The sequence below is a fragment of the Nasonia vitripennis genome, assembly GCF_009193385.2.
Source record: "Nasonia vitripennis strain AsymCx chromosome 5 unlocalized genomic scaffold, Nvit_psr_1.1 chr5_random0003, whole genome shotgun sequence".
Classification (NCBI taxonomy): domain Eukaryota; kingdom Metazoa; phylum Arthropoda; class Insecta; order Hymenoptera; family Pteromalidae; genus Nasonia; species Nasonia vitripennis.
The window spans coordinates 348,231-376,047 of record NW_022279653.1 but is presented as its reverse complement, the minus strand read 5'-3'; the positions used below and the strand labels follow the sequence as shown (position 1 = coordinate 376,047).

The 27,817-nt window shown below is 36.5% G+C and overlaps 1 protein-coding gene across 9 annotated transcripts in view; it reads left to right on the top strand.

The window, feature by feature from the left end:
- LOC100117692 (potassium voltage-gated channel subfamily H member 6) overlaps nt 1–27,817 on the top strand; it is a 536,423-nt gene that overhangs the window by 202,057 nt on the left and 306,549 nt on the right. For all 9 annotated transcript variants that reach the window (XM_032602146.1, XM_031932880.1, XM_031932886.2 and 6 more), the window contains one exon: nt 6,606–6,760. In XM_032602146.1, coding sequence (XP_032458037.1) covers nt 6,606–6,760 — 155 coding nt within the window. The remainder of the gene's footprint in view (nt 1–6,605; nt 6,761–27,817) is intronic.

Below are 27,817 nucleotides of genomic sequence, written 5' to 3'. Positions count from 1 at the left end.
TAACTGAATGAACGCTGTATTTTAAATATCCCGCCACGACTTCTATCTTTCGAGGGTTACCTGCGCCTGTGACTATCAACACAATGGCTTTAAGTTCTGCACGACATGCAAAGTAAGTAAACACAATTTATGGCTCCTCGTAGCTTCTTTATTAGTAATCGCACGAAGTTTTTAGAATTATCTTTTCTTACGAATTAGTACGGTATCACGAATAACACTGCAGGTTAGTTCTGTTTTACGCTTTCTCTCATCGAGGCTTGTTACCATTTTTACAGGTCAGATATTAAAGACATCTGTGCCTAAATAAAGGTTTAATTTCGGAGAATATTAATTTATTCAGTTACGTTCTTAACACGTTCTTAACACGTTTAAATCTGCGCGCTTATCCAAGAAGTGACAGATTTTGAGACTCTTTCTTTTGTTGATTTTCGCATTTGAGTTTCGGGGGGGGGGGCATAGTTGCGTAGCGCATGTGCCGCTGATTGACAAGCGAGAACAGTGCGTGCTAACCAGTAAGCAGCGTGAGCGAGTGGGATAGAAGTCCCGCTTAGTGGCAGCCAATAAAAAGCACCCTGTTCAGTGGCGAGGGGAGAGCCAATGGGCCTCGGTGGTTATCGCCAAGTACTTGCTTATCACTCTCCTGCCTTGCTTATCACAAAGGATTTAAGGTAATTTACTGGCGGTATTCTACACTACTATGAACATACTTGATAAACCCGTCGCTTAATAATTTGACGGTGAGATAAAAAGAATAATTTTTCAATGATAATTTTTCATTTAATATCTGCTTTATTATTAATAATGTTGCGTTTCACTAAATTTGAAAGACGTTATAAGTTCATTTGACAATGTTATTAATTTTTATCAAATCAAACAATTCACATTAGGAACTATCAACCGACAGGTTTATCAAATATGTTCATAGTAGTGTAGAATACCGCCAGTAAATAAATAATGACGTTAGGAAAACAATGGAATTATAAATCGTATTAAAGAATAATTTGATAAATTTATTACAAATACGTATTTGCCATTTAACTATTTGATTTCATATATTTTTTTACCATAGTTTGTTACTTATATAAATAATTATTTGAATGAATTATATCATCATCAAATTAAAAATTAATCTCTTTAAAAAATGATGGCCTTTGCTGTGAAGCATTTAATACGTGATTCTGATTGGTTGCTGGTTGGTTGCCTAGGCAACGAGATCAGAACCGCGCTTTAAATTCATAACCCTCAAAACAGTCATAACTCATAACCCTGGTAGAAATGTTTAAGGTGTTTAAAATAAAATGTGGAAACCTTGATAACAGATAAAATATATGTAATATAACTAGCAAGAAATTTTAGTAAAAATTAATCATTACCAAGAGTGTGTAGTATTATTCCTAACCCTATTTGAAGTAGTAATAAAGTGTGTGAATATTATTTAGTTTTTTTTGAAATGTCAGTGAGAAGTTCAATTAAAAGAATAAAGAGTTTGAAGATATACTGTGTCTCTGTGCCCAAAGTCGCCCCGGTGAGGTTTGAGAGGTGAATTTAAAGAAAAGTTCAGTATCCGAGTCAGTAAGTTTAAGTCCATCATTATACAATGCTCTTTGAATTGTAAAAGGGCTACTAGACAACTAAAATATGACACTGCCACTTCCTATGTTACCTAGAAATATGTAACCTAGATGATTCTCATTTTTAAACTGTTTTCGTTCATATTTTCACATCCAGGCACATGCGAATTTTTTAATTGAGCAGGTCAAATTTTACTTATAGCCAGAAACTCTTGGAGACGACGTTCATTCAGTCCACCTTGGGCACCAGGTACCTCGGAAACCGATGCTGTCGTAATATTCGTGTTCAGCGACCTCAAAAATCCCCGAGTAACGAGTTACAACTTTTTATGTTACAAATTCCCCTGAAACTCTTAAAGACGACGTTCATATTGTCCACCCTGGGCACCAGGTACCTGCCTTCGCGATATTCGTGTTCAGCGACCTCAAAAACCCCTGAGTAACGAGTTTCGACTAATTATGCTACGAATTCTCCTGAAACTCTTGAATATGACGCTCATACTGTCCACCATGGGCACCAGGTACCTCTAAGGCTGTTGCCTTCGCGATATTCGTGTTCAGCGACCCCAAAAACCCCTGAGTAACAAGTTTCGACTAATTATGCTACGAATTCTCCTGAAACTCTTGAATACGACGCTCATACTGTCTAATAATAGCAGGTGATTTTAACGCCTGGGCAGTATAGTGGGGCAGCCAAAGGACGAAGGAAAAAGGACGAGCGCTATTGTAAGCATTTGCCCTTCTTGACTTGGTCTTAGTTCACCAAGGATGTTTTGACACATTTCAAAGAGGAGACACAGGGTCCATCATAGATTTCACGTTTGTCAGCCTGTTTGGCTTAGTTAGATCGTAGACGATGAGCGATCATTACACAAATAGTGACCACTAAGCGATAATAATAGAGATAGGAATATCAAAACGGAGATCTAACAGGAGTGCAACGACGGAAAAAGTAGGTTGGAAAACAAAGGACTGTGATAAGGAGACATTCTGCAGGCTCTAGAACAAATACAGCTGTTTAGATCTGCGCAAGATAAGATCGAGCAGGTAATAGAAAATATTACCCAAGCTTGCGCAACGATGCCAAAAAGAGCTCCAATTAATAGACGACCCCCAGTATGCTAGTGGAATAAAGAAATTGACGCTGCCTGAAGCGAGTGTCATTGAACAAGAAGACGGAAACAGCCAGGCCAGGAAGAAATACTATTACACTACTACAAGACTGGTCGAGGTCAAGAAATAGTAAAAGCCCGAAACAAAGAAATGAAGGATGCTAATGGGATACTCAAGAAAAAGATCTTAAGAACTGAAAGAAGCAACGCCTCGTACTACTACTAAAAGAAGATAAGTTAGCTGGAGAAGCTGCCACATACAGACCACTCTGCATGCTGGACACCACAAGCAATGATTTAGAGCGCATAATCGGCGTTAGAATGGACCAGGTCATTAAAGAACCAGGTGGACTAGCAAAATATCAAAACGGCTTTAGGAAAAACTGCTCCACTCTAGACGCCGTAAGCTTTGTAGTCGACACCGTTAGAACTGTAATAACAGAGAAGAGATGGAAAGGCGGAGCCAAGAAGTACTGTGCTATTGTTACATTAGATGTTAATGCGTTCAACTCAGCCAGCTGGGGCAAGATACACGAGGCACTACGGAAAAAATTGGTACCAACATATATAAGAAGGATTATGTCTGACTACCTGAAAGACAGAACCCTTTTGTATGACACGGAGAACGGCACGAAAACCTATAAAGTAACCGGAGAGGTCCCTCAAGGGTCAGTACTTGACACATTATTGTAGAACATCATTTACGATAAAGTACTTAGGTTAGAGCTACCCGAAGGGGCAACGGTTGTAGGATTCGCAGATGATATTGCAGTAGTGGTAGTAGTAAAGCAAACGGAAGAGGTGACGGAAATAGCTACCGCGGCAGTAGGTACAATCCACGATTGGCTAAGGCAGACTGGACTTGAGCTTGCTAGCCATAAAATGGAGGCTATCCTTATATCTAGTAAGAATAAAATAGAGACAATAACGCTGACAGTGGACAGACACGAAATAGACTCTCAGTTGACCATTAAGTACCTGGAAATCACAATGGGCACCAGACTGACGTTTAAGCAGAATTCCGAGAGGGTGAGCAATACGGTAGCAAAAGTCGGAGCTGCACTATTGTGACTAATACCAAATGTGGGTGGACCAACGCAGGGTCAAAGGTTACTCCTAGCCAGTGTAACTTCATCGATCATTTTATAAGGTGCCCCGATATGAGCGAACGCTATGTTGGTGAAGTCCTACGCACGAAAGCTGTCAACAGTTTTCAGGAGAACAGTATCAGAAGATGTAGTTTGCGTTATCTCAGGTATGCCGCCTATTGACCTCCTAGCAACACAACGAAAGCATATTTATGAAGAAAGCCGGCGTAATGACAATACTCAAAAGGTAGTTCGGAAATCCGCGAAAGAAGAAACCCTAGCTAAGTGGCAAAGACGATGGGACTCCAGTGCAAAGGGGTGATGGGTGTACCACCTCATACCATGTATTACCGGCTCGACCAAAAGACAACACAGGGAAGTAAATTACTACCTTATACAGTTTTTTATCGGGCATGGATGCTTTTGAGCCTACGTACACCGCTTTAAGATTGAGGACAATCTAAATTTCCCAGTATGTTTGGAAGCAAACGAAGATGCGGAGAATGTCTCCTGTGACTGTTCGCGATACGAAATGGAACGAGAAGAACTCGAGTGTTACGTAGGAGCTAGGGTTAAGTACCTCTAAGTGCAGAGAAACGTAGGTGACGAGGTTGAGTCTGTCCAGAGAATGACCGGTCGATGCTACTCGAAGTAGACGACCGGACGATGTTGCAGGAAGCAGATGGCTGGATGATGCAAATAAAGAAGATGGCAGGACGATGCAAAATGAAGAAGACAAGTTTTATCCTGAACCCCTAATCTTGATGGGTGGGGGATGTATGGAAATGTCAAACTTTAAAGAAGAAGCCAAGAAAGGTTAGTTAACGGGCCCCACGAAAGTATTGTATAACGATAGTACCATGGGGATCCGGTGTCAGAGGGCCACTTGTGCAGAGCACACCCACAAACGCACGCGCACACACGTACACACATAATTTCATAAAATTGGTCTTGTGCAGACACATTTATATACAAAACAGTACTTATGCAGACCTTTGCGGACAGAGAGTGATTATTGCTTTAGCGCAATGATGGCTGTGTGGAAACTTTTATACATACACCGTTACTTATGATTATTGTAACGGGGTTTTCTAATGCGTCCCCCTCAATCAACCCTCACTCTTTCTCCGCTGTCAATTTAGAAAATTTCGTTGACAAACGCGAGGTGAGTGAAGCTCACCTCGTTTTCGCGTTTGGACTTGCACCGGCTACAGGGTTTCCCGTGGGCCTCGAACTAGGTAGCTGGGATCAGAATGAATAAGAACACGGAAATGTAAACAACAGAATGATAAACTATATTAAACTCAACTATAACCATGAATACAAAGACGCGTCGCCCGAAGCGACGACGTATAATACGGGCACGATAACCGGAGCAAATCGGACTGAAGCTCGGTGGCCACGAGCAACGGTCAGCGACGATTCACACGCGAGACTTACGCTGGTGCGAGAAGTCGGTCTCGACTCGCACCTCTCACCGTGGCGATGCAATCCCGGGTATCGGGAAGCATTTCCCCTCGAACGATGGAGGCGTCCCTCCAGGTCCCTTCCGGCGCTCCCCTTGCAGATCCCTCATGATCACGGGTGGGATCCGTCCCACTAGCATGTTTCTCGCGGTTCTGGGGATGAGCTCCTTTCTGGTACGCTGGTAGCGAAAGTCTGCCGATTCTATTATTTCACGCGCTCGAGTTCCATCTTGACCTCCCTCTCCTCGGTCTTCCGTCGGTACAGCGGTTGGACGGCGTCGTCTGCCGGTCTAACCTAATTTCTCGCGACGAACGCGAGAAGTAAGTATATATATATATATATATATATATACATACATCCACACAAACATATATTTTTTTATTTATCCATATTTCGAAATTCTAGGCCGCATTCGCAACGAAAAAAATTGGTTGAAAAATTGATTGTTTGTTTTTATTTATTTTAACCACACGTAATTTTTTTTATTGAACCCAGAGCGGATTTTAAAATTATACTTTGACTTTTCTGAGTCAGAATTAATGAGTTTAAAATTTGTAAAAATAGTTATTAATCGGTAATAACTTGAGAACGAGAACAGTATAACATTAGAAGAGCGAGAACGCAGGAAAAAAATTAATTTCATGAGATGTTGCCTTGAAATCTTAAATGAAATTTTATAGTTAAGATGGAATATTATACATCAACAAAAAAATTAAAATTTCTTTTAATCCAAATAGAAAAAAAAACAGTCATTACATTACATAGCGTACTAATTATATGTGCAACGTTAAACTCATCTAATGAGACCAATATTGTTTGTATGTATGTAGCTGTGAGAAACTAGCTGTAATAATTAGCTGGAACTCACGTACTTTGATAGAAATTTATATATTCATATTTTTTTGATCATTTAAAATGGGTGAGGGTAAAAATTTTGAAAAATGAATATTTGAAAGGCAAAAATTACGAATTGAATTATAACGAAAGGTAAAATTTTAAGTCCCAGAATGTTGGAAAGGTATGATTTTGAAAAGCCAAATTCGGAAATTCCTAAAAATATCGCTTTTGCAATATTTTAACTACAAATATCACCTTTCGCAATATTTAAATTCAACATTTTTGTTTATAAATTTTTTTATTTAAAAATCTCAGTTTATAAATATGAATTTCTAATCTTTACCCTTTCTAATTTTTATTTTTCAAAAAGTTTACCCTCACCCATCAAAAATAAATACATAAATAATAATAAGTTGTAATCATAATCAATTTTTATCACAAAAAATATGGGAACGGGATCGGCTTTTGCTAAAATTTATTGAAAAACAAATTGACTAAATAAATTTTGTGAATAATTTTGTTTTTTTCAGACGACTACTCTCATTGGTTTGTTAAAGACTGCAAGACTTTTGCGTTTGGTTAGAGTCGCACGAAAAATCGACAGATATAGCGAATATGGTGCTGCAGTACTTCTTTTGTTAATGGCAACATTTGCTTTAATAGCTCACTGGATGGCATGTATATGGTATGTATTAGTAAACATTTTTTTCTGTATAAGTTTGTTTATATGATATTTGACCTGCTAAGCACTTGTTTGTCCATATAACCGTAGCAATGTTAGTAAAATAGCAGTACAATGCAATCAAGCTTGACAAAAGTAGTACAAAAATGAAAAAAAAAATTATATTTTTAGTACACGTCAAATGACCCCTTATTGTAAAACAATAAATAATTTACGAGATACTAAATGGATAAGTAGTCCTTTATTGCACTGTTTATATCGCTAACCGCACGGAGACAGAAAGGACTGCTAATGCCAGGAATAGGCGTGACAGCGGATTAATGCTTGTCAGTGCTATAAAGTTAATTTACTGACACTAGTGTATTATCATTTCATCGAAATTAGAATGTATTACTTTATGTTACCGCTGACCTGAGCGTAGACAGGTAAATGGATTCATAAAAAAAACACTTAAGTTGAATATTGTTAATAATATATAGTAATTGCGGCAGAAGCCCAGTCAGAAGTACGTCCGTTTCAGTCCAAAGATTAATGTCATTGATGTACAGCGTGAATTGTAGAGGACCAAGGACGGATCCCCGTGGTACTCTGATGTTGAGATGTCTGTAAGTGAAGATTTACCATTACTAATCACAGCTTGACTCCTTCCTGGAGAAATAAAGCCAATTCCAAGGAGCTTGACGTAATGTACGATGTCAAACATCTAACTGAAATCTAAAAGAAGAAGATGTATGACCAGCTTTCTGTTTATGCCAAGTCTGATATTATCAATAAGCCTCTGCTTAAGGGTTAAAGTGTTTTACCGCAATGTATTCATCCGATTCCGTTATCTTTCCGAAGTTGAAATGTTTAGGAAAGTCAAGACTGTCGAGCGTTCAGAGGAAATCCTCCACAGGCGGGAGGAGAGCGTTATTAAAAATAAAGCTTAAATTTTTTTGAGATCGTCAATGGAGAAGTGTGATAGGGTATATTCTTTAGAGTTTGTTAACCCAACTTTCTCAAGCTGCTTACAAATTTCATTGAGATTATTCAAAGAGGACAGGTAAAAATAATAACATATTAACCTAGCCTCCTCTACCTGTCTGTGAACGCTATTACTTACTATTTTATGAAAGTTTAGATTCCATGGAAGGTAATTTCCGTAAAATCTCCCGTAGAGCTTTTTTCTTTTCTTTACGAGATCATGAAAACTCACAGTGAACCACGGGTGATCCGACACATATGCTCAAGTAGTTCCCTAACTTCGCATCGCAGATACCCTTGTAGTTGCGTAAAAGTATGTTTTGAGTACGGGGCATGGAAGTTTCATGTCAAGTTTGATGAAGTCTTTTTCGTTGACAAATCGAGTTCTAGTCTTCTAGTGTGTGAGCAGATCTTCTTTATCGGTTACAGAAGTTAAGCCAGATATCGTAGTGACAAATGCTCTCTAACATATCATGCATTGCATCGGTAGCAATATTTGTTGTCCAGTGAAAGTGATTTATTTCATCTTAAACACATCTTTTTTTAATCCTGTTATTTCTTCGATCATTCGATTCTAACATACTTTACTACATTGTTTTGTCTTGTGTACTTCTTTTGTACAAAATAGGCTACTTTCACCTCGCATTTCAGCCACAAAATGTGGACATTTTGGTCGAGTGTAGAATAAAATATCAAAAAACTATAGTATCAAAAAGACACTAATTGATCTAATTAACTAATTTCGCACTTTCACAGAAGTAAAGTACAGCTTATGTCTATATCGCCGGTCCCTACAAAGAGTAGTAGATTTCAGAATCCGAGTCGAAGACTAGTACGTTTCGTAGTTTGCCGCGAAGACTAGTACTTTTCACTTTTTGCCACGAAAAGTAGAACGTTTTATGGCTCAAACTAATGGTCTTTGTAGTATGAGAAAAACTTATGATAATTTAATAATTTTTGTACTAGCTGACTCTTTGCATGTGAATGTTACTATGCACCACTTTGGCGTTCATAAATATCATCAATTTTTTAAGCATAAAGCCCCGAAACTGCTAGTGATTTCATGAAAAGTGCTAGTCTTCGCGGCGAAGACGCGAAACGAGCTAGTCTTTGCGGCAAAGTTGTGAAAAGTGCTAGTCTTTGCGCAAAAGCTTGACCTGTGCTACTTTTCGCGGCAAAAAAAGAAAAGTATTACTTCTCCAGAGGAATTTAAAACGTGCGAGTCTTTGTAGGAAGTGACGACATAATGCAGGTGTATTAAATATTAGTTATAACCAATTAATCCCCTGATTGTACTTTAAGGCATAATAACTTGAGTGAGGGTAAACATTAAAAAAAATGAAAATCAGAAATGGTAAAGGGAAATTTAAAATTCAGAAATTTAAAATAAAGGGAGTTTCAAATTCAGGTTTTCAATATTATACCTTTCTAATGTTTTGGAACTTAAAATTTTAACTTTTGTTATAAATCAATTCGTAATTTTCTTCTTTCAAATCTTTATTTTTGAACATTTTTACCCTTGCCTTTGTTGTATCTATTTCGATGCATCCAGCTTGGATAGCTCCATATTTGCGATATCTGAAAAAATACATGTGATGTCTATTCTATTTAGAGGACACATATATAGTGCATTTTTATTTGATTAAATTTCCATATTTTTAGTTACTGAACTTAATAATTATTCATTAATTTATTTTACTATTATTCACCATTGCATTTTTATGCTTTTTATTTTGTTTATTCGCTTGTTTTCATTACATATTTTGATTATAATAATACTTATAAATAGCACTGTCGTAATGTTTTAAATGTAAAAAATGCCTTGTTCTAGGTCACTTATGCACAAATGCAAGGCGTGCAAACCTCTGTACCATGAAATGTGCCATTAATGAGTATTTGTTGGGTACGAAAAATTCATCTGCTAGGACTGCGAAGCTAAACCGAACCTAGATAAAAGCAAGACTGCAGATGGAAACCAGACTATAGCTAAGAATATTACTACTAGCGATGATTCAAAGTCCGAAAACAGTAGTGTAATGGAGTCCTTAAAAGAAAATTTGGAGCTAAGTGAGCAGACAAACGATCAGCTGTCAGCTTCTGTCACCTCTTTGAAACCTAAAATAAATGAGGAAAAATGCGTGATAACTTTCTGATTGATAATAACTCTATCCATTAGTTCACACGTCCGTCTTTGATGTTTGACCTTTTTACAAATCAGTTTAGTAATTTATCAAATACGGTGGACGATCTTCAGACCGGTATGTTAACTAAGCTTGATGCAGTAAGAGATGTATTAGCTCCTACACCAGCAATAGACGTAACTAACGAACTGACTAAAAAGGTATCCTTGCTTGAGGAAAAAATAGATAAACTATCCTCTGAGTTAGAGTAAGTGCACAATAATCGTCTACTGCAGTTGCAGAAGACCGCTTAAATAACAAATCGATAGTTTGTCGGAAAAAATTACAGCTCTAACTGATCGTTTTTCAGAGGATGGCAGTGTTGACGGGGGTGACAGTATTAAAGCTGAGCACTCGCCGGTTTTTATTTCGCTAAAAGATCTAAATAAAAATAATAATAAAAATAATAGGCATACATCTACTAACAGGCTTGTAGCTCGGAACGATAATAGAGCAGGTAGCAATAGTAGTGACGCTATTAGTGACTGTTCAAACAATATTCAACCAATGGAATCAGCTACCGTCGTGTACCGAACAGAAGGGTCAAGGAGGGAATCGCACTGGCACGGACGAAGTAGCTAGTGGAGAGACGCCGTGGAAAATTATTGTTTTCTTCGACCCAAAAGACAAACGATTACGACTCTATGGTTGCGGGCTTGGTGCACCGTTGGTCACCGTTGGTGGTATCCCTTTCTAGCTGCGATTTATAAAAGACATCATTGGAGCAAAAAGTAAAAAGGCTACGTTCGACACTTAACATATACAAGTATCGTTTCTTGAACTTTACCAATCTTAAACCTTAACATTTTTTTTGAACTTTAACAACCTTAAACAAATATCTCGTGGTATAGGTTTTAAGTAGGGTGGCAAAGAGGTGGTCGGTTCCTTTTCAAAAGAAGAGACGGTGAAATAAGGCGCGAATTTAATACAGCAGAAGAAGTGCACGTACTGTATGAGTCTTATAACAATAGTAATACCGCAGCTGCCGTGGGCGTAACGCAGATCAAAAGTGATAGAGCAGTACTATGTGCAGCCAATAAAACAAATCCAAATCAAAAAACCAATCAAAATTGACTAGACCAGGGTACAGTGAGACGAAAGAACGAGAGTTGAGGGCAGGTTTTCTGAATAGGGCGTCTCTTAGTAAACATATATAAATGTTTCACTAACTTCAGACCAGGACTTATCCCTACTACCAACTTTTTGGCATTGCTGAATTACGTTTTGGAAGCAAAGATTACGTCGGCGTTCAAATCGATGGGTATTCGGCCACTAGGTAGGATCAGAATGATCGTGGAGGCGGCATGGTCCTGTATGTACGCCATATGTACAGAGCAAAATTTCATTATACATTACACGGAAGAGGCAAACCGGGAATTTCCGTGTACTTGATGTACAAAATCTAACAGGGTTACTTGTCACTGATTTTGGTAGTTGTTATCTGAAGGCTTCCAAGTATCTGCTTTACCACAAACTCGGATCTTGTTGAGAATTTTCACATTCACTTGGTACGGATATATCACAGTAATAATAGATTTAAATACCAACATGGTGTCTACATTTCAAGATGCGACTTTTGTCAGAGACCTTGCGTGCGAATTAAATCTTAAATTGATCGATAACGGCTACTCATCACGTCAAGGAGTCGCATACATGGGTTCACGTAATTATAACTAATGAAAAAAACGCAGTACTTGAAACTAATAACCTAATGGAAAAAAATTGGATCACTGATGCGATAATGAAATCGTGCGAAACCTAAGAATTCTTGTATAACTTTTCTATAAGAATTCTTATAGAAGTTGAATATTAATAATGAGCAACTTAGAACTAAATACAGAACCTATTCCAAAATCTTAGAGAAAGTAATTAAAGACGCCAAATTTAGATATGATAAAAAAAGTAGTCGAACAAAATACAAATAACCCCAAAAACTATGGGAAATCATAAACAATAAACTTGGCAAAAAAGATCTAATGAAACCATAAGTTATATAAAGATAAATGACATTAAAGTTATACAGAAAGTTAAGATAGCTAGAAACATGAACAAGTTTTTTTGTAAGATCGATCAAAAATTGAGTAATGATATCGTGCAACCTAATAATGCTGAAATTAGGCTACTGGATATTAATGCAAAGTCAATTTTTCTAAAATCTACAAATACGAATGAAGTTAAAAAATAATCAATACATTGAAAATAAAAAATGGTGGAGTGGACAAAATAAATGCTAAGTCCTTAAAAGTGATTTGTAATTAAATTGCGGTACCCTTAACGCATGTTTTTATTTTGTGCATTGAAAAAGCTATATGGCTAAATGCACTAAAAAAGGCTCTAATCATTTCAATATATAAAGCTAGGGAAAAACATGACATTACTAACTATAGGCCCATCTCACTCATACCTAATGTTGCTAAAATTTTCGAAAGAATTATCTATAACATACAATATGATTTTATCCAAAAAAACGACATAATTTCTAAACACCAATTTGGTTTTATGAAAAATATTGGCTCAAAAATTGAACTATATCACGCAAATATTGTACAATAACGTAGATAAAACATTACCAACAATAGTCACTTTTCTCGACTTGGCTAAAGCTTTTGATACAGTCGACTATAAGTTGTTATTAGTTAAACTGTATTGTATCGGTATTAGAGGACAGGCGTTGAATCTACTTTGAAGCTATTTGAATAACAGATATCAAACTGTTAAAATTGACGGTGTAAAAAGCGATAGTTTACTAATAAGTATTAGTGTTCCACTGGGTACGATACTGGGTCCACTCCTATTTATTTTATATATAAATGATGTTCTATAGGATATTCCACTAGAATTAATTCTATTGTACGCAGATGATACTGCAATAATAGCAACAGACGATACGTGGATAGAGGCGCAAAAAAATATGAATAAGTTTCTTACTGTGATATACAAATGGTTGACGGTAAATAAGTTATCTCTAAACGTGGATAAAACAGTTTGCATGACTTTTGAAGCTATTGATGTAAAAATTCAGAATATAAAGATAGCTTGAGTTGAGAATTACAAATACTTGGGAATTGTCATTGACTTCAATCTAAAATAGGATAAACACATCAAATATATAATAAAAAAAACAAAGTATCTAGTCTTGATTTTTCACAAACTCTCACACTATATATCAACAGAAACACTAAGAATGATATACTATGCATTCTTCCATAGCGTAATCAGCTATGGAATAGTAGCCTGGGGTGATGCCTATAGAAATAACCGTGATTTATTGCAAAGTTTACAGAGGGAAATTTTTAAGATTATCAATAAAAATAATTTTAATATACAAGATAGTCCATTAAACCTAGAGCAACTATTTAATTTTGAATCCCTTAAAATCCATTATCATGATCTCAAAACTCAATTCCAAATGTCTACAAGTGTTACTAGGAAAAAAAGCTTAATTATACCAAAGAGAAAAAAACGAGTAAGTGATAAAAACAGTTATAATAATAATGATATTATAACTTATAATTCACTACCAAATGAGCTGAAGGAATTAGATATAAGCAAAACCGCGGCAAAAAGTAGAATTAAGAATTTGATTAAAACCAAAACTTAGTTTTCCAAAGAGTTTCGAATTATTAAATTTGTTAAATTTTAAGAAAAGAAAATGTAAATAATGTCGCTGAAAGGGTCTGATAATATAATTATCTTTATTTTTTAATTACTCGTTTTAAGTTTTTTTGTTACATACCAAGCTTGTACACCGGTAACTTAGTTTACCTCTACAAGGCTTGCTAGTATGCGTACTGTTAATGTATACTATATAAGCTATTATATTGGTTTAATAAATAGATAAATAAATAAATATACTATGATTCTTTCCCGGCTCTTCACAGAAAGTGGTTCCCAGGATAGACTCAAAAGGCGAATTCCCAACGTTTTATTGATTGTTGGTGTCCCTGAAAAGGGCCGGTTATTTTATCTTTTTACTGAGGTCGGGGCGGAAGAACTCGTTCAGGCGAGCGACAGCGCGGCCTCTTCTGGAGCTTCCGGATGGAGAGAACACGACTTCGAGATCTGCTACGATGGGCCTCCAAGGCCTCGTGAGGCTTTACCGTGACTTGTGTCAAGGTTTTCTGGTGTTGGTACGCTCTTCTCTTGGCGGCGGCAAGCCGACGGGGATCTCGTAAGCTGGGGCAGCGGAACGTCGTAGGCTCGAGGAGTGAGCCCCCTTCAGGAGGCGCGTGTATAAGCCGTGGTCTTGTAGGCTTTCGCAGCGTAACCTCTCGGGCTGTTGCTTTGAGGCGCTATTCGTCGTCTTCTGAAGGATGCAACTCTAATACGGGCTCTGGGGACGATGAGGGCTCTGCTGACTTGACCTTAAATGTCTCTTGATGCACGACTTGCGCAGGGAGAGAGTCTGAGAGCACGAGAGGTTTTCGTCGTCCGAGAACGATGACTTTTTTTACTCTGCCCACGATTCTCATCAGCACCGGCTCCTCCTCGGTTTCTGCCGGTGTCGTAGCCGTATGTCTCCTATTGCGCCGTCGGTTATTGCGCTTCCGCAGCTGTTCAATTGATCGCCCGCGTACCATGAGTCTCTCTCTCTCTCTAACTGAAAGAACGAACTAGCGTCGTAGCCCGTGGACACGGCCGAACGTTGCCAGGGACCTCCTAATACTCCTCCCGGGAACAAGTCAACCGGGTGGAGTTTCGTACGGCCGCGGACGTCTAGTCGCTCTTGCCGAGCTCGTGCCGGGAAGCAAGCTCCGGCCGGCTCGTACTCGGCTCTGCAGTCGCAAGGACTGGCTTGCGTTCAAAGGATAGAGAGAGAGGATGGCCTTGACGGGAGTCGTAGGCAACTTAGACATCCGCGAGAATAGGTCTCGACCGGTCGTCTGACTTGCTCGACTGCGCTCGAGCAACTGAAATAAATGTTCACGAGTCGACTGATTTATATATTCTCGTGGACCTTGAAGGGAGTCCGTATCTTTGCGTGTAGCCGTGGAGAGTGGGGATGTCCGTGAGACGGTGTCTCGGGTGGTCGTCCGCTCCGCTCGACTACCCGCGGTGAACTGCGTTTCGCGAGTGATTGTCGGGCTTATGAGTCCCGAGCGCGGCCCTCAGAGAGGGCCCAGAGGCTCGTCGTCTTTTTGTCGTCGGAGAGGTAATGTCCGGGAGAAAGAAGAAGTCGAATTTTATTTTATGTTTCTCTCTTTCTCTATTTTCGTAAATTCTCCCTAGGCTGGCCGTCCGACGAGATCGTCTCGAGCTCGCTAGCCGAGCGTCGAGAGTGGGGGTACGTCTGCACCGAGCTGGGGCCGGGAGACTACTGATAGTCGCGCTCGGGTGCGCCCGGCTTTTATGGGTGTTCGGTAAGCAGCACCGATGCGTACGTAGAGTGGGGGTATTCGTGCGCAAGAGACTGCGGGAGAACGGGTATCAACTAATGAGGCTTTATCCCACTGCTCGCTTCGCTCGCTAACCCCCCATTTTAGTTTCTGTGTGATTTTTTGGAGAATGTATTTGATCACGAACATGCTTTTTTCCAATTATTGTAATGCCATTATTAATAGTCATGTAACTCTAAGTACTTTGAAATTAGATAATAGTAATACCAAAACATAGTCAATTTTATACATATGATTATCAGGAAGCTGTTAAACAAAGATTGAATTCTGATCGAAATAAAAAAATTGGTTAAATCACACATAAAAACTTTGACGAAATGTTTTAAAAAATAATCCTATTGCAAAAATTAAAAAACATTTGCACCAAATTTCAAATATTTAAAATCTTCCGAATAACAAAATAATATTTTTATGAAAAGACGGAAAAGAGAAACATATGTATAACAAACCAGTGACCGCTAAGTGTAGTGCATTTATTGTTTTAGATTCAGGTTTGCCAGAAAATTACGATCTTTGTATATACCCTAAAGAATTACCAGAACGTCATCTACAAAATACTTTTATTTATTTATTTATTTATTATTACCAGAAGTAATTTACAAGGTATGTATTTCATACCTGGAAACCTGCAGAGGTAAATAAAATTACCTGTTCGTAGTCTGGTTACAAAGGAAAAAGAAAAATATAAACAAAACTTAAAATTCAAACTTAAAACTAAGATATATACATTTGGCATTAGCTTCTAATAACAAATTTGTGTATTGCATACAGAAACAATTTTTTTCTTTTATTATTTTTCTAACAGTTGTATCGTATCCAGTCTTTTATGATTTTCTTTTGAGGGTATTTACTTATATTTAATACTTTTAGTCGATTAGGAAGCTCATTATATACATTAATTGCTTTCATATAACTGTTCTTATTGCTGATTCTCTTATTTGTTTTTGGTATAATAATACTTCTATTCCTAGTAACACTATCTGATGCTAAGAATTTTTCTTTGAGATCATAGTAGTGTAGTTTAAGAGCTTCGAAAGCAAACAGTCGTCCTATATTTAATGGATTGTCTTGTAACAAAAAGTTATTTTTATTGATGATTTTTAAAATTTTGTTTTGTAATTTTTGAACTTGGTCTCGGCTATTCCTATATGCACCGCCCCAAGCAATGATGCCATAAGTTATAATACTATGAAAAAAAGCGTAGTAAATCATTCTGAGAGTCTCTATGGGCAATGATTTAGAGATTCTATAAAAAATATAGACTAGGTATTTAGTTTTTCCAACTATATATTGCATGTGGTTATCCCACTTTAGATTACTATCAAAGACAACTCCTAAATATTTAAAGTTCTCCACCCTAGTTATACTTTTATCAAGAATTTTAACATTTATCTGAGCTGGTACGCTTCCAATATTACTTCCAAAAGTCATGCACACTGTTTTTCCTACATTTAAGGACAACTTGTTTACTGCCAGCCACTCGGCAATTACACTTAAGAAATTGTTCATGTTTACTTGAGCTTCTATCCAGTCTTTACCTGTAGCTATAATAGCAGTATCATCTGCATAAGAAATTATGGACTCGGGGGGAATCTCCTTTAAGACATCATTAATATACAGGATAAATAGTAGCGGTCCTAATATCGTTCCTTGCGGGACTCCTGTGTTAACTAAAGTTCTATCACTTTCATTACCGTCTATTTTGACTACTTGATATCTGTCATTTAGATAGCTGGAAAGGAGATCCAACGCTTGACCCCTGATTCCAATACGATATAATTTGGCCAGTAGTATACTGTGGTCAACAGTATCAAAAGCCTTCGCCAGTTCAAGAAAGGTTATTATCGTAGGCTTACTCTTATCGATATTATTATATAATACATTGGTTAGGTAGTTCAGAACATCCTTCGTACCAATCCCTCACATAAAACCAAATTGTTGCTTAGAAATTATATTATTCTTTTCTACAAAATCATTTATTCTATTATACATAATTCGCTCAAGAATTTTTGCAACGTTAGATATAAGAGAGATAGATCGATAATTCGTGATCTTATGTTTTTCGCCTGATTTATAAATCGGCACTACTTCAGCACTCTTTAGAGCATCAGGCCATACCGCTTTTTCAATACACTTATTGAAAATATGGGTCAGAGGACCTGCTATATGATTACATAGCAATTTTAAAGTATTGGCATTTATCTTATCAAATCCCCCATTTTTCAGTTTTAGCGTATTGATTATACTTATTATTTCAGCCATACTGGTTGGCTTTAAGAAAATCGACATAGGATTCATGTCAGGTAGCCTAAGTTCTGCGTTGACAGGTTTCACGATATTTGCACTTAATTTTCTCCTAATTTCGCAGAAGAAAGTACTCATGTTTTGAGCTATTTCGACTTTGTCTGTAATTTTCCTATCATTAACCTTTATATAATTTATGGCATCATTAGATTTTTTAACTTTACCGATTTTTGTATTTATTATTTCCCATAGTTTTTTTGGGTTGTTGTAATTATTCTGCACTAGATTCAATTCATATTTCATTTTGGCATCGGTAATTACCTTATCCAAGATTTTAGAATAGGTTTTATACTGTATTTTAAGCTGTTTATTCTGCACATCTAGTTGCCACAAATTATACAAAAATTCTTTGGTTTCACACGATCTTATTATTGCGTCGGTAATCCAGTTTTTTCTACCATTTTGTCTATTAGCCTTTTTTGTTGTTTTTGACAATTCTACGCATTGCTTGATTTCATTTAACAATTTTTCTACAGCCAAGTTTGGATCAGGTATCGAACTAATTTCATCCCAGTTTCTTGAATTAGCGTTATTTATTATTTTTTTTTTTTTTTGTAGTTTAAGAAAACATACGGTTCTTTAGTTACTGTCTTTAGCTTATTTACAGCTATGATAATCGGGTAATGATCCGTTAGAACATGCTTAAGCTTGTATGTGGCTGTGTTAATGTTGTGAGATTTAATGAAAATGTTGTCGATACATGATCCTTTAGCTCTACCGATAGCTGGCTTTGTAATACCATACATATTTGAATAAATTATTGCAATTCGATCCAATGGTTTTTCCAACAATGTTCCCGTTAGGTGATTTGGGATAGAGTACTAATTACTTTAAAAATCATCATGTAAACCAAATGCAGACCAAATGAAAAAATTTGTTATCTTTTGTTGTATGCAGAAAGACTATAACACAACAATTTTCATACACAGTTATGCAATGATTGAAAATAATCGCTTAAACTTTTTAAGAAATAACTTAAAACAATTAACTATAGAATGTCATCGAGGTTTATTAGATGCAGTCGTCAATAGTGCTTCAAATATTTCTAATAATTTTGAAAAAAAAAGAAAAAATTGGAAATCTCCATATACTACCATCAACAAAAATCGGAGGTCCTAGATATATGCAACAACAAGATGCAATGGCTATAATGAGAAAATGTGGTAGACCAGATTCATTCATAACGGTAACGTGCAATCGAAAATGTAAAAAAGTAAAATTAATTTTAAGAAAATTTCCAAAAAGAACAACTTTAAATGATATACCGAATATCACTGTTAGACTATTTCACACAAAATTACAATCAATTATGAATGATATAACGGAACACAATTTTTTGGTAAAGTATTAGCTCATGTTCTTACAATTGAATTTTAAAAAAGAGGTTTACCACATGCACATATTTTGATAACATTACATCCTGACAACAAATTAATAAATTTACATCTGCTGAAATAATTTCAAATAATGAAAACTTAAGAAATTAATTATCTCTAAAAAAAATTAACTTTTGAAGTTTATCATATTTAATCGTAATTTCATTGTACTTATGGTGTTTGTATGACGTTCTAATACATAAAAAGAAAATTTCAGTTGTCCACCAATAAACAAAGTGAAACGGGCATGGCAAGTTAAATAGTAATTATCTTGAGAGTTGCTCCTCGCTTCATTACGATTAAATATGATAAACTTGACTTTGGTTGGTTGATCTCTGTTCTTTTATATCTGTAATTTCGTTGCGAAATATATCAAACTCGCCTAACCTTTTACTTTTTTAAAAGTTAATTTTTTTTAGAGATTATAAAATACTATACTGTTTTAATAAAATTTTTGTTTTAGTAAAGTTGTTATTGCTATTTTAATTTGATAAATATCCAATGTAATTGTTATCCAGATCCATCGGTATGATTCATTCAAAATGATAAATACAATTATTAGTTGTTTTATCAGCTAAACTTATTATTTTATTATCCTGCTAAAAAGCCCAGATTAAAATCGATAAAAGAAAAATAAATCGATTCTGAGACTATATCTTAATCCCAATTAAATGATTAAAAAATGTCGATTAAAATCAATTTAATTAGATAAGTATCATTATTTTATAAATTGAATCGATTTGAAATGTGCTAAAATTAATTAAGATATAGACTCGGAATAGATTTAATGCTTTTATGAATTAAATCTCATTGTTTAAATGGTTTTTATATTAATTATTTTATGAATTTGTTACTTTGCTCGCGCTTATTTACAAATTTGCCTCAAACGCATTTTGCAGCTAACATTAATTAACTGAAAAAACCTAGCTGTCGTGGGGGATCTAACCGGGAACCTTTAGATTGAAAAGTAGACGTTACCGACTACGCTATCACAACTTCATAATGCATGATTATTATTCCTTATTATTTGCATGATTATTATTCCTTATTATTTGCACGAGACTTTTTTTAAACAAGTGTTAATTGAAATTGTAATTTATAACCATGTACGTGTAGGTGTAAGTTCTGCTCAAAGATGATAATCGAGTGACCCGGTATTTTTGTAGACCATGTCCAGGAGTTCATTGAAGGAAAAGAAAGAAAACTATGTATTGAGCAGTCGATTAATCGCATTGAAAAAGTTTAGAATTGATTAAATTCCATTCGAATTCAACTGATTTCAATACGTGATTTTCAGCAGGGTGAAGCGAATTCTATAAGCTGATAATTTTATGTAAATAATTAAAATTAAAAACATTACAATAAAAATTATTATTTTGATAATTAAAACCGAATAAACTATTTTAATAGTTGATCTTCAATAAGCGCATTGAGATCGTTTTATGGTTGTAAACATGTATATTGTATAGTCATTCAAATCGATTCAAATTTATTCACAAAAATACAATTAAAACCGTAACAATGAGAATTATTCTTTTCATGATTAAAATTGATTAAAGTATTTTAAGAGTTAATTGTCAATAAACGCATTAAGGTCGATGTGCTGCTACAACAATCAATTTTTATTCAAATCGATTGAAAGTTAATGACGAAACTGCAAATAAATAACATTTCACGAAATGGTTACATAAATGTCGATTAAAAGCGATTCAATTTAATAACATTTTAATCTGTGGAATTGGAGCAGTTAATTGGTTGTGTTAAGAATGATTAAAGTAGATTAAATTTCAATCGATTTCAATCGATTTCAATCCGTGATTTTCAGCAGGGAAAGTATATAATTTATTGTAATGTTTGTTTAAAACATCTATTTAATTGTAAGTTACGGTTTACTTAATGAAATTTATATTGTTTAATATTAATTTATCTTTCCCTACTGATGAACTCTGTAACTATCTAAGTGCGTCGTTTATTTTTTGAGTGAATGACGAGAGAGGAGCAGTGGCTGCGGCGGACAGAAAGGACAGCGCACGTTGCCGTCTCGCGAGTGAGAGACGCGAGGAGACGACGAGCAACGTTGGCGCAGCAGCAGCGACCTTTCACCTCGACAGGGCGTTCAAGTCGGCCCCGCGCATGTAAGACAGCTGATGCAGGTGGCGGAGCCCTTCGTGGGGTCTACCTACGTGAGCGTCTGATGCAGCAGGATCAGCCTGATGGCAGCTCGCCCGCACGAACGTAAGGAACAAAAGCTACAGCGTCTCACGTTCGTAGTCACAAATGCCACCCGAGTCAAGGGCCCTGACGACGAGGCATTGAAAGTCACTATGGATTCCACGGTCAAGAATTATCTTCGTTGTTTGTGAGTGAAAGGCTGCCTGTGTGCTACGGGAGTTTGAATTTCGCGGCTATCTACTTGAACATTGTATCCGCGGGGATATCTACGCGCATGCGTGACCGCGCGAAACGGCAACAGCGTGCGAACCGATAGTGTTGGGAGCGAGCGAGCCGTCGAGCCGCGACGCGCTGACCAATCCCGCTGACTGCTCCCGAACGGACGTGTCTCGAGTTCAACTTCACCCGGTACTCCAGCTCAACATCGCATTGGAGGAGGATTTAAGGTTAGTGAGCCGTTTCTCTCTTCTCTGGTCAAATCCTTGTCGCGGGTGAACGGCAGTTCCACGTGTCGGTTCCGCGAACGAATTGGTTATCTTGCGTATGCGTGGGTTACCTCCGGATCGCTGTCTTCATCTCTTTATCTCTTTGTCTTGATTCCGTTTAATAAAGGGTTGTCTTATTGTACGGGTTATCTTCTCGTGCTATAATTAAAGTAAAGAGTTATTTTGTGAAAGCGTAGGATAGTACTTGGCGCCGACAATTGGACGTATGAGGCGTAAGATGGTCGGGCAATCATAGCATAGGTCGATCGGCATTCACGGAATTCGCGTGCGACATAAGTATGTGAGTGAGTGAGAGACGAAACGTTTAAACGAGTGTGTGATCTGGTTGCTTTTTGAGCCTTGAGGCTCACGCAAGTCACTCGGGATATCTTTTGTGTACAGATATATTTTTGTTGAGGTTGTCATTGTTCACGGGTTGTCTTAATAATTTGTGCTAATCGATTAGAAGTTGTAAGAATTTAATCAGAAAATACAGTTCCGTCTGATAATTCAGGTGTTTTTATTATCCCGAACCACCCTCTCAGCTTACCGTTCGCGGGGCTGCAGCTAGCAGAGCACAAATTTCGTGCGAAACCTCGCACCGGGAAACAAAGAGTCGCGAAAATCTGACGCTCACGAGGAGCGTATGGCGCCACCGGGTTACATTTCAAGCCTCGGGCGAGGAATCGTGCAATAACTGGAGTAGCACAAAAACCCCAGTTACAACTCATGTCAGTGCTCTGAATATAAAGAAAATGATTACATAACGATTTTCGTATGATGTATGTACCTAGAAATAAGAAACCATGAAGCGCACCACCTAGACCTCCTCATCAGCCACCCCGTACACCTAGACACCGCATTCGAAAGTTGTATTTACCTAGATATGAAAAATTACGGAGCGCACTACTGAGATCTCATCATCGGCCACCACGTACGCCCCGACACCGTCTTCAAATATCCATTTATCTCGACCAAAATTGCAGATTTTATCTTGTGATATGCATGTGCGTCATTTCATATTCACAAACACATAGAATTAAAAAGGATTATACCTGCACAAATAACTATATGCAGCATCCCCGTATTATTTTACTAGCATTTCTAGCTATGTAATGATGGTTTACTAAGAATAATTTTACTTAAAATAAATAATTGCGTAGGCATAATAGTACCAAAGTTAATTTTTCTCACAGACTTTCATCATTAATATCGTCGTAATACTGTAATTCATGTTGACATATTTCTTAAAGTAAAAAACACTTGGTAAGTTTTATCGTCGGTGGATTTTGGATAAGGGATTTCTTTTGTCATGAGCATCGTCGTCTTTAATCCAACACCTATGGTATTTCGTTGCTTACATTGCAAATTTATATTCTAAGCTTCTGAGCATTCATACTGGTAATCGCATAGTGTCGCCGTAATCCCGGCCCTACTAACGTCATGGTAACAAAAGTCAAAAAGAGAAAAATTCCTTATTTTTTTTACTAGCATTGTTAGCTATGTAATGATCGCTGGATTTTGGTTAAGGGATTTCTTTTTTGATGAGTAACGTCGTGTTTAATCCGGCACGTATCGTATTTCGTTCCTTCAATTGCAAATTTATGTCCTAAGCTTCTGAGCATTCACACTGGAAATAGCATAGTGTCGCTATAATCCCGGCCCTACTAACGTCATGGTACCAAAAGACCAAAAAGAGACTGCTTTTAACTAGCATTTCTAGCTATGTAATGATGGTTTACTAAGAATAATTTTACTTAAAATAAATAATAGCGTAGGTACAATAGTACCAAAGTTAATTTTTTCCACAGACAATCATCATTAATGTCGTCGTAATCCTGTAATTGCTGTTGACATAATACTTGAAGTGAAAAATACTTGGTTAATTTAACGGTCGATGGATTTTGGTTAAGTGATTTCTTTTTTGATGAGTAACGTCGTGTTTAATCCGACACGTATCGCATTTCGTTGCTTCAATTGCAAATTTATATTCTAAGCTTCTGAGCATTCACACTGGAAATCGCATGATGTCGCTGTAATCCCGGCCCTACTATCGTCGTAATACTGTAATTCATGTTGACATATTTCTTAAAGTAAAAAAAGTTGGTAAATTTTATCGTGGATTTTGGATAAGGGATTTCTTTTGTCATGAGCATCGTCGTCTTTAAACCAACACGTATGGTATTTCGTTGCATACATTGCCAATTTATAATTCACACTGGAAATCGCATGGTGTCGCTGTAATCCCTGCCCTACTAACGTGATCGTAATAAAAGGCAAAAAAGAGCATAAGACTGCTTTTAACTAGCATCTAGCTATGTAATGATAGTTCACTAAAAATAGTTTTACTTAAAATAAATAATTGCGTAGGTATAATACTACCAAAGTTAATTTTTTCCACAGACAATCATCATTAATGTCGTCGTAATTCTGAAATTGCTGTTGACATAATACTAAAAAATACTTGGTAAAGTTAATGTTCGATGTTTTGATAAGGGATTTCTTTTTTGATGGGTAACGTCATCTTTAATCCGGCACGTATCGTATTTCGTTGCTCACATTGCAAATTTATGTCCTAAGCTTCTGAGCATTCACACTGAAAATCGCATAGTGTCGCTGTAATCCCGGCCCTACTATTGTCATTGTACCAAATGGCCAAAAAGAGACAGCGTTTAACTAGCATTTCTAGCTATGTAATGATGGTTTACTAAGAATAATTTTATTTAAAATAAATAATTGCGTAGGTATAATACTACCAAAGTTAACTTTTTCACAGACTTTCATAATTAATGTCGTAATCCTGTAATTCATGTTGACATATTTCTTAAAGTAAAAAAAACTTGGTAAGTTTTATCGTCGGTGGATTTTGGATAAGGGATTTCATTTTTCATGAGTAACGTCGTCTTTAAACCAACAAGTATGGTATTTCGTTACATACATTGCCAATTTATAATTCACACTGGAAATCGCATGGTGTCACTGTAATCCCTGCCCTACTAACGTGATGGTAATAAAAGGCAAAAAAGAGCATAAGACTGCTTTTAACTAGCATTTCTAGCTATGTAATGATGGTTTACTAAGAATAATTTCATTTAAAATAAATAATTGCGTAGGTATAATACTACCAAAGTTAATTTTTCCCACAGACTTTTATCATTAATGTCGTCGTAATTCTGAAATTGCTGTTGACATAATACTAAAAAATACTTGGTAAAGTTAATGTTCGATGTTTTGATAAGGGATTTCTTTTTTGATGGGTAACGTCGTTTTTAATCCGTCACGTATCGTATTTCGTTGCTCACATTGCAAATTTATGTCCTAAGCTTCTGAGCATTCACACTGGAAATCGCATAGTGTCGCTGAAATCCCGTCCCTACTAAAGTCATGGTACCAAATGGCCAAAAAGAGACTGCTTTTAACTAGCATTTCTAGCTATGTAATGATAGCTTACTAAGAATAGTTTTACTTAAAATGAATAATTGCGTAGGTATAATAGTACCAAAGTTAACTTTTTCACAGACTTTCATAATTAATGTCGTAATCCTGTAATTGCTGTTGACATAATACTAAAAAATACTTGGTAAAGTTAATGGTCGATGTTTTGAATAAGGGATTTCTTTTTTGATGAGTAACGTCGTCTTTAATCCGGCACGTATCGTATTTCGTTGCTTAAATTCCAAATTTATGTGCTAAGCGTCTAAGCATTCACACTGGAAATCGCATAGTGCCGCTGTAATCCCGTCCCTACTAAAGTCATGGTACCAAAAGGCCAAAAAGAGACTGCTTTTAACTAGCATTTCTAGCTATGTAATGATAGCTTACTAAGAATAGTTTTACTTAAATTGAATAACTGCGTAGGTATAATAGTACCAAAGTTAATTTTTCTCACAGACTTTCATCATTAATGTCGTCGTAATTCTGAAATTGCTGTTGACATAATACTAAAAAATACTTGGTAAAGTTAATGTTCGATGTTTTGGATAAGGGATTTCTTTTTTGATGAGTAACGTCGTCTTTAATCCGGCACGTATCGTATTTCGTTGCTCACATTGCAAATTTATGTCCTAAGCTTCTGAGCATTCACACTGGAAATCGCATAGTGTCGCTGAAATCCCGTCCCTACTAAAGTCATGGTACCAAATGGCCAAAAAGAGACTGCTTTTAACTAGCATTTCTAGCTATGTAATGATAGCTTACTAAGAATAGTTTTACTTAAAATGAATAATTGCGTAGGTATAATAGTACCAAAGTTAACTTTTTCACAGACTTTCATAATTAATGTCGTAATCCTGTAATTGCTGTAGACATAATACTAAAAAATACTTGGTAAAGTTAATGGTCGATGTTTTGAATAAGGGATTTCTTTTTTGATGAGTAACGTCGTCTTTAATCCGGCACGTATCGTATTTCGTTGCTTAAATTCCAAATTTATGTGCTAAGCGTCTAAGCATTCACACTGGAAATCGCATAGTGCCGCTGTAATCCCGTCCCTACTAAAGTCATGGTACCAAAAGGCCAAAAAGAGACTGCTTTTAACTAGCATTTCTAGCTATGTAATGATAGCTTACTAAGAATAGTTTTACTTAAATTGAATAACTGCGTAGGTATAATAGTACCAAAGTTAATTTTTCTCACAGACTTTCATCATTAATGTCGTCGTAATTCTGAAATTGCTGTTGACATAATACTAAAAAATACTTGGTAAAGTTAATGTTCGATGTTTTGGATAAGGGATTTCTTTTTTGATGAGTAACGTCGTCTTTAATCCGGCACGTATCGCATTTCGTTGCTTCAATTGCAAATTTATATTCTAAGCTTCTGAGCATTCACACTCGAAATCGCATGATGTCGCTGTAATCCCGGCCCTACTATTGTCATTGTACCAAAAGGCCAAAAAGAGTCTGCGTTTAACTAGCATTTCTAGCTATGTAATGATGGTTTACTAAGAATAATTTTATTTAAAATGAATAATTGCGTAGGTACAATAGTACCAAAGTTAATTTTTCTCACAGACTTTCATCATTAATGCCGTCGTAATACTGTAATTCATGTTGACATATTTCTTAAAGTAAAAAAAACTTGGTAAGTTTTATCGTCGGTGGATTTTGGATAAGGGATTTCATTTTTCATGAGTAACGTCGTCTTTAAACCAACAAGTATGGTATTTCGTTGCATACATTGCCATTTTATAATTCACACTGGAAATCGCATGGTGTCACTGTATTCCCTGCCCTATTAACGTGATGGTAATAAAAGGCAAAAAAGAGCATAAGACTGCTTTTAACTAGCATTTCTAGCTATGTAATGATGGTTTACTAAGAATAATTTCATTTAAAATAAATAATTGCGTAGGTATAATACTACCAAAGTTAATTTTTCCCACAGACTTTTATCATTAATGTCGTCGTAATTCTGAAATTGCTGTTGACATAATACTAAAAAATACTTGGTAAAGTTAATGTTCGATGTTTTGATAAGGGATTTCTTTTTTGATGGGTAACGTCGTCTTTAATCCGACACGTATCGCATTTCGTTGCTTCAATTGTAAATTTATATTCTAAGCTTCTGAGCATTCACACTGGAAATCGCATGATGTCGCTGTAATCCCGGCCCTACTATTGTCATTGTACCAAAAGGCCAAAAAGAGACTGCTTTTAACTAGCATTTCTAGCTATGTAATGATAGCTTATTAAGAATAGTTTTACTGAAAATGAATAATTGCGTAGGTATATTAGTACCAAAGTTAATTTTTCTCACAGACTTTCATCATTAATGTCGTCGTAATTCTGTAATTGCTGTTGACATAATTCTTAAAGGAATAACAACTTGGTAAGTTTTATCGTCGGTGGATTTTGCACCTAGACGCCAAAAACCACGGAGCGCACCACCTAGACCTCGTCATCAGCCACCTTGTACATCTAGACACCGCCCTTGAATAATTTGTACCCCCAAGGGGTACAAATTATTCAAGGGCGTGCTACCCTCCAAGGGGTCACCAACGAAACCAAGCACGCGGTGCTGCGCCAGGTATACGGTCAACTCCATTAGACGAAGAAGGTGAAGGATGAGGCCAGCCGGAGGGGACTAGCTGAAAGTTACAAAGAGCAGAGGGAAGGCCCGCAGGGGCCGGTAGGTACTCTTCTTTCTTTTATAGTCGAAGGACAATGGTAGACGGAGTAATCAG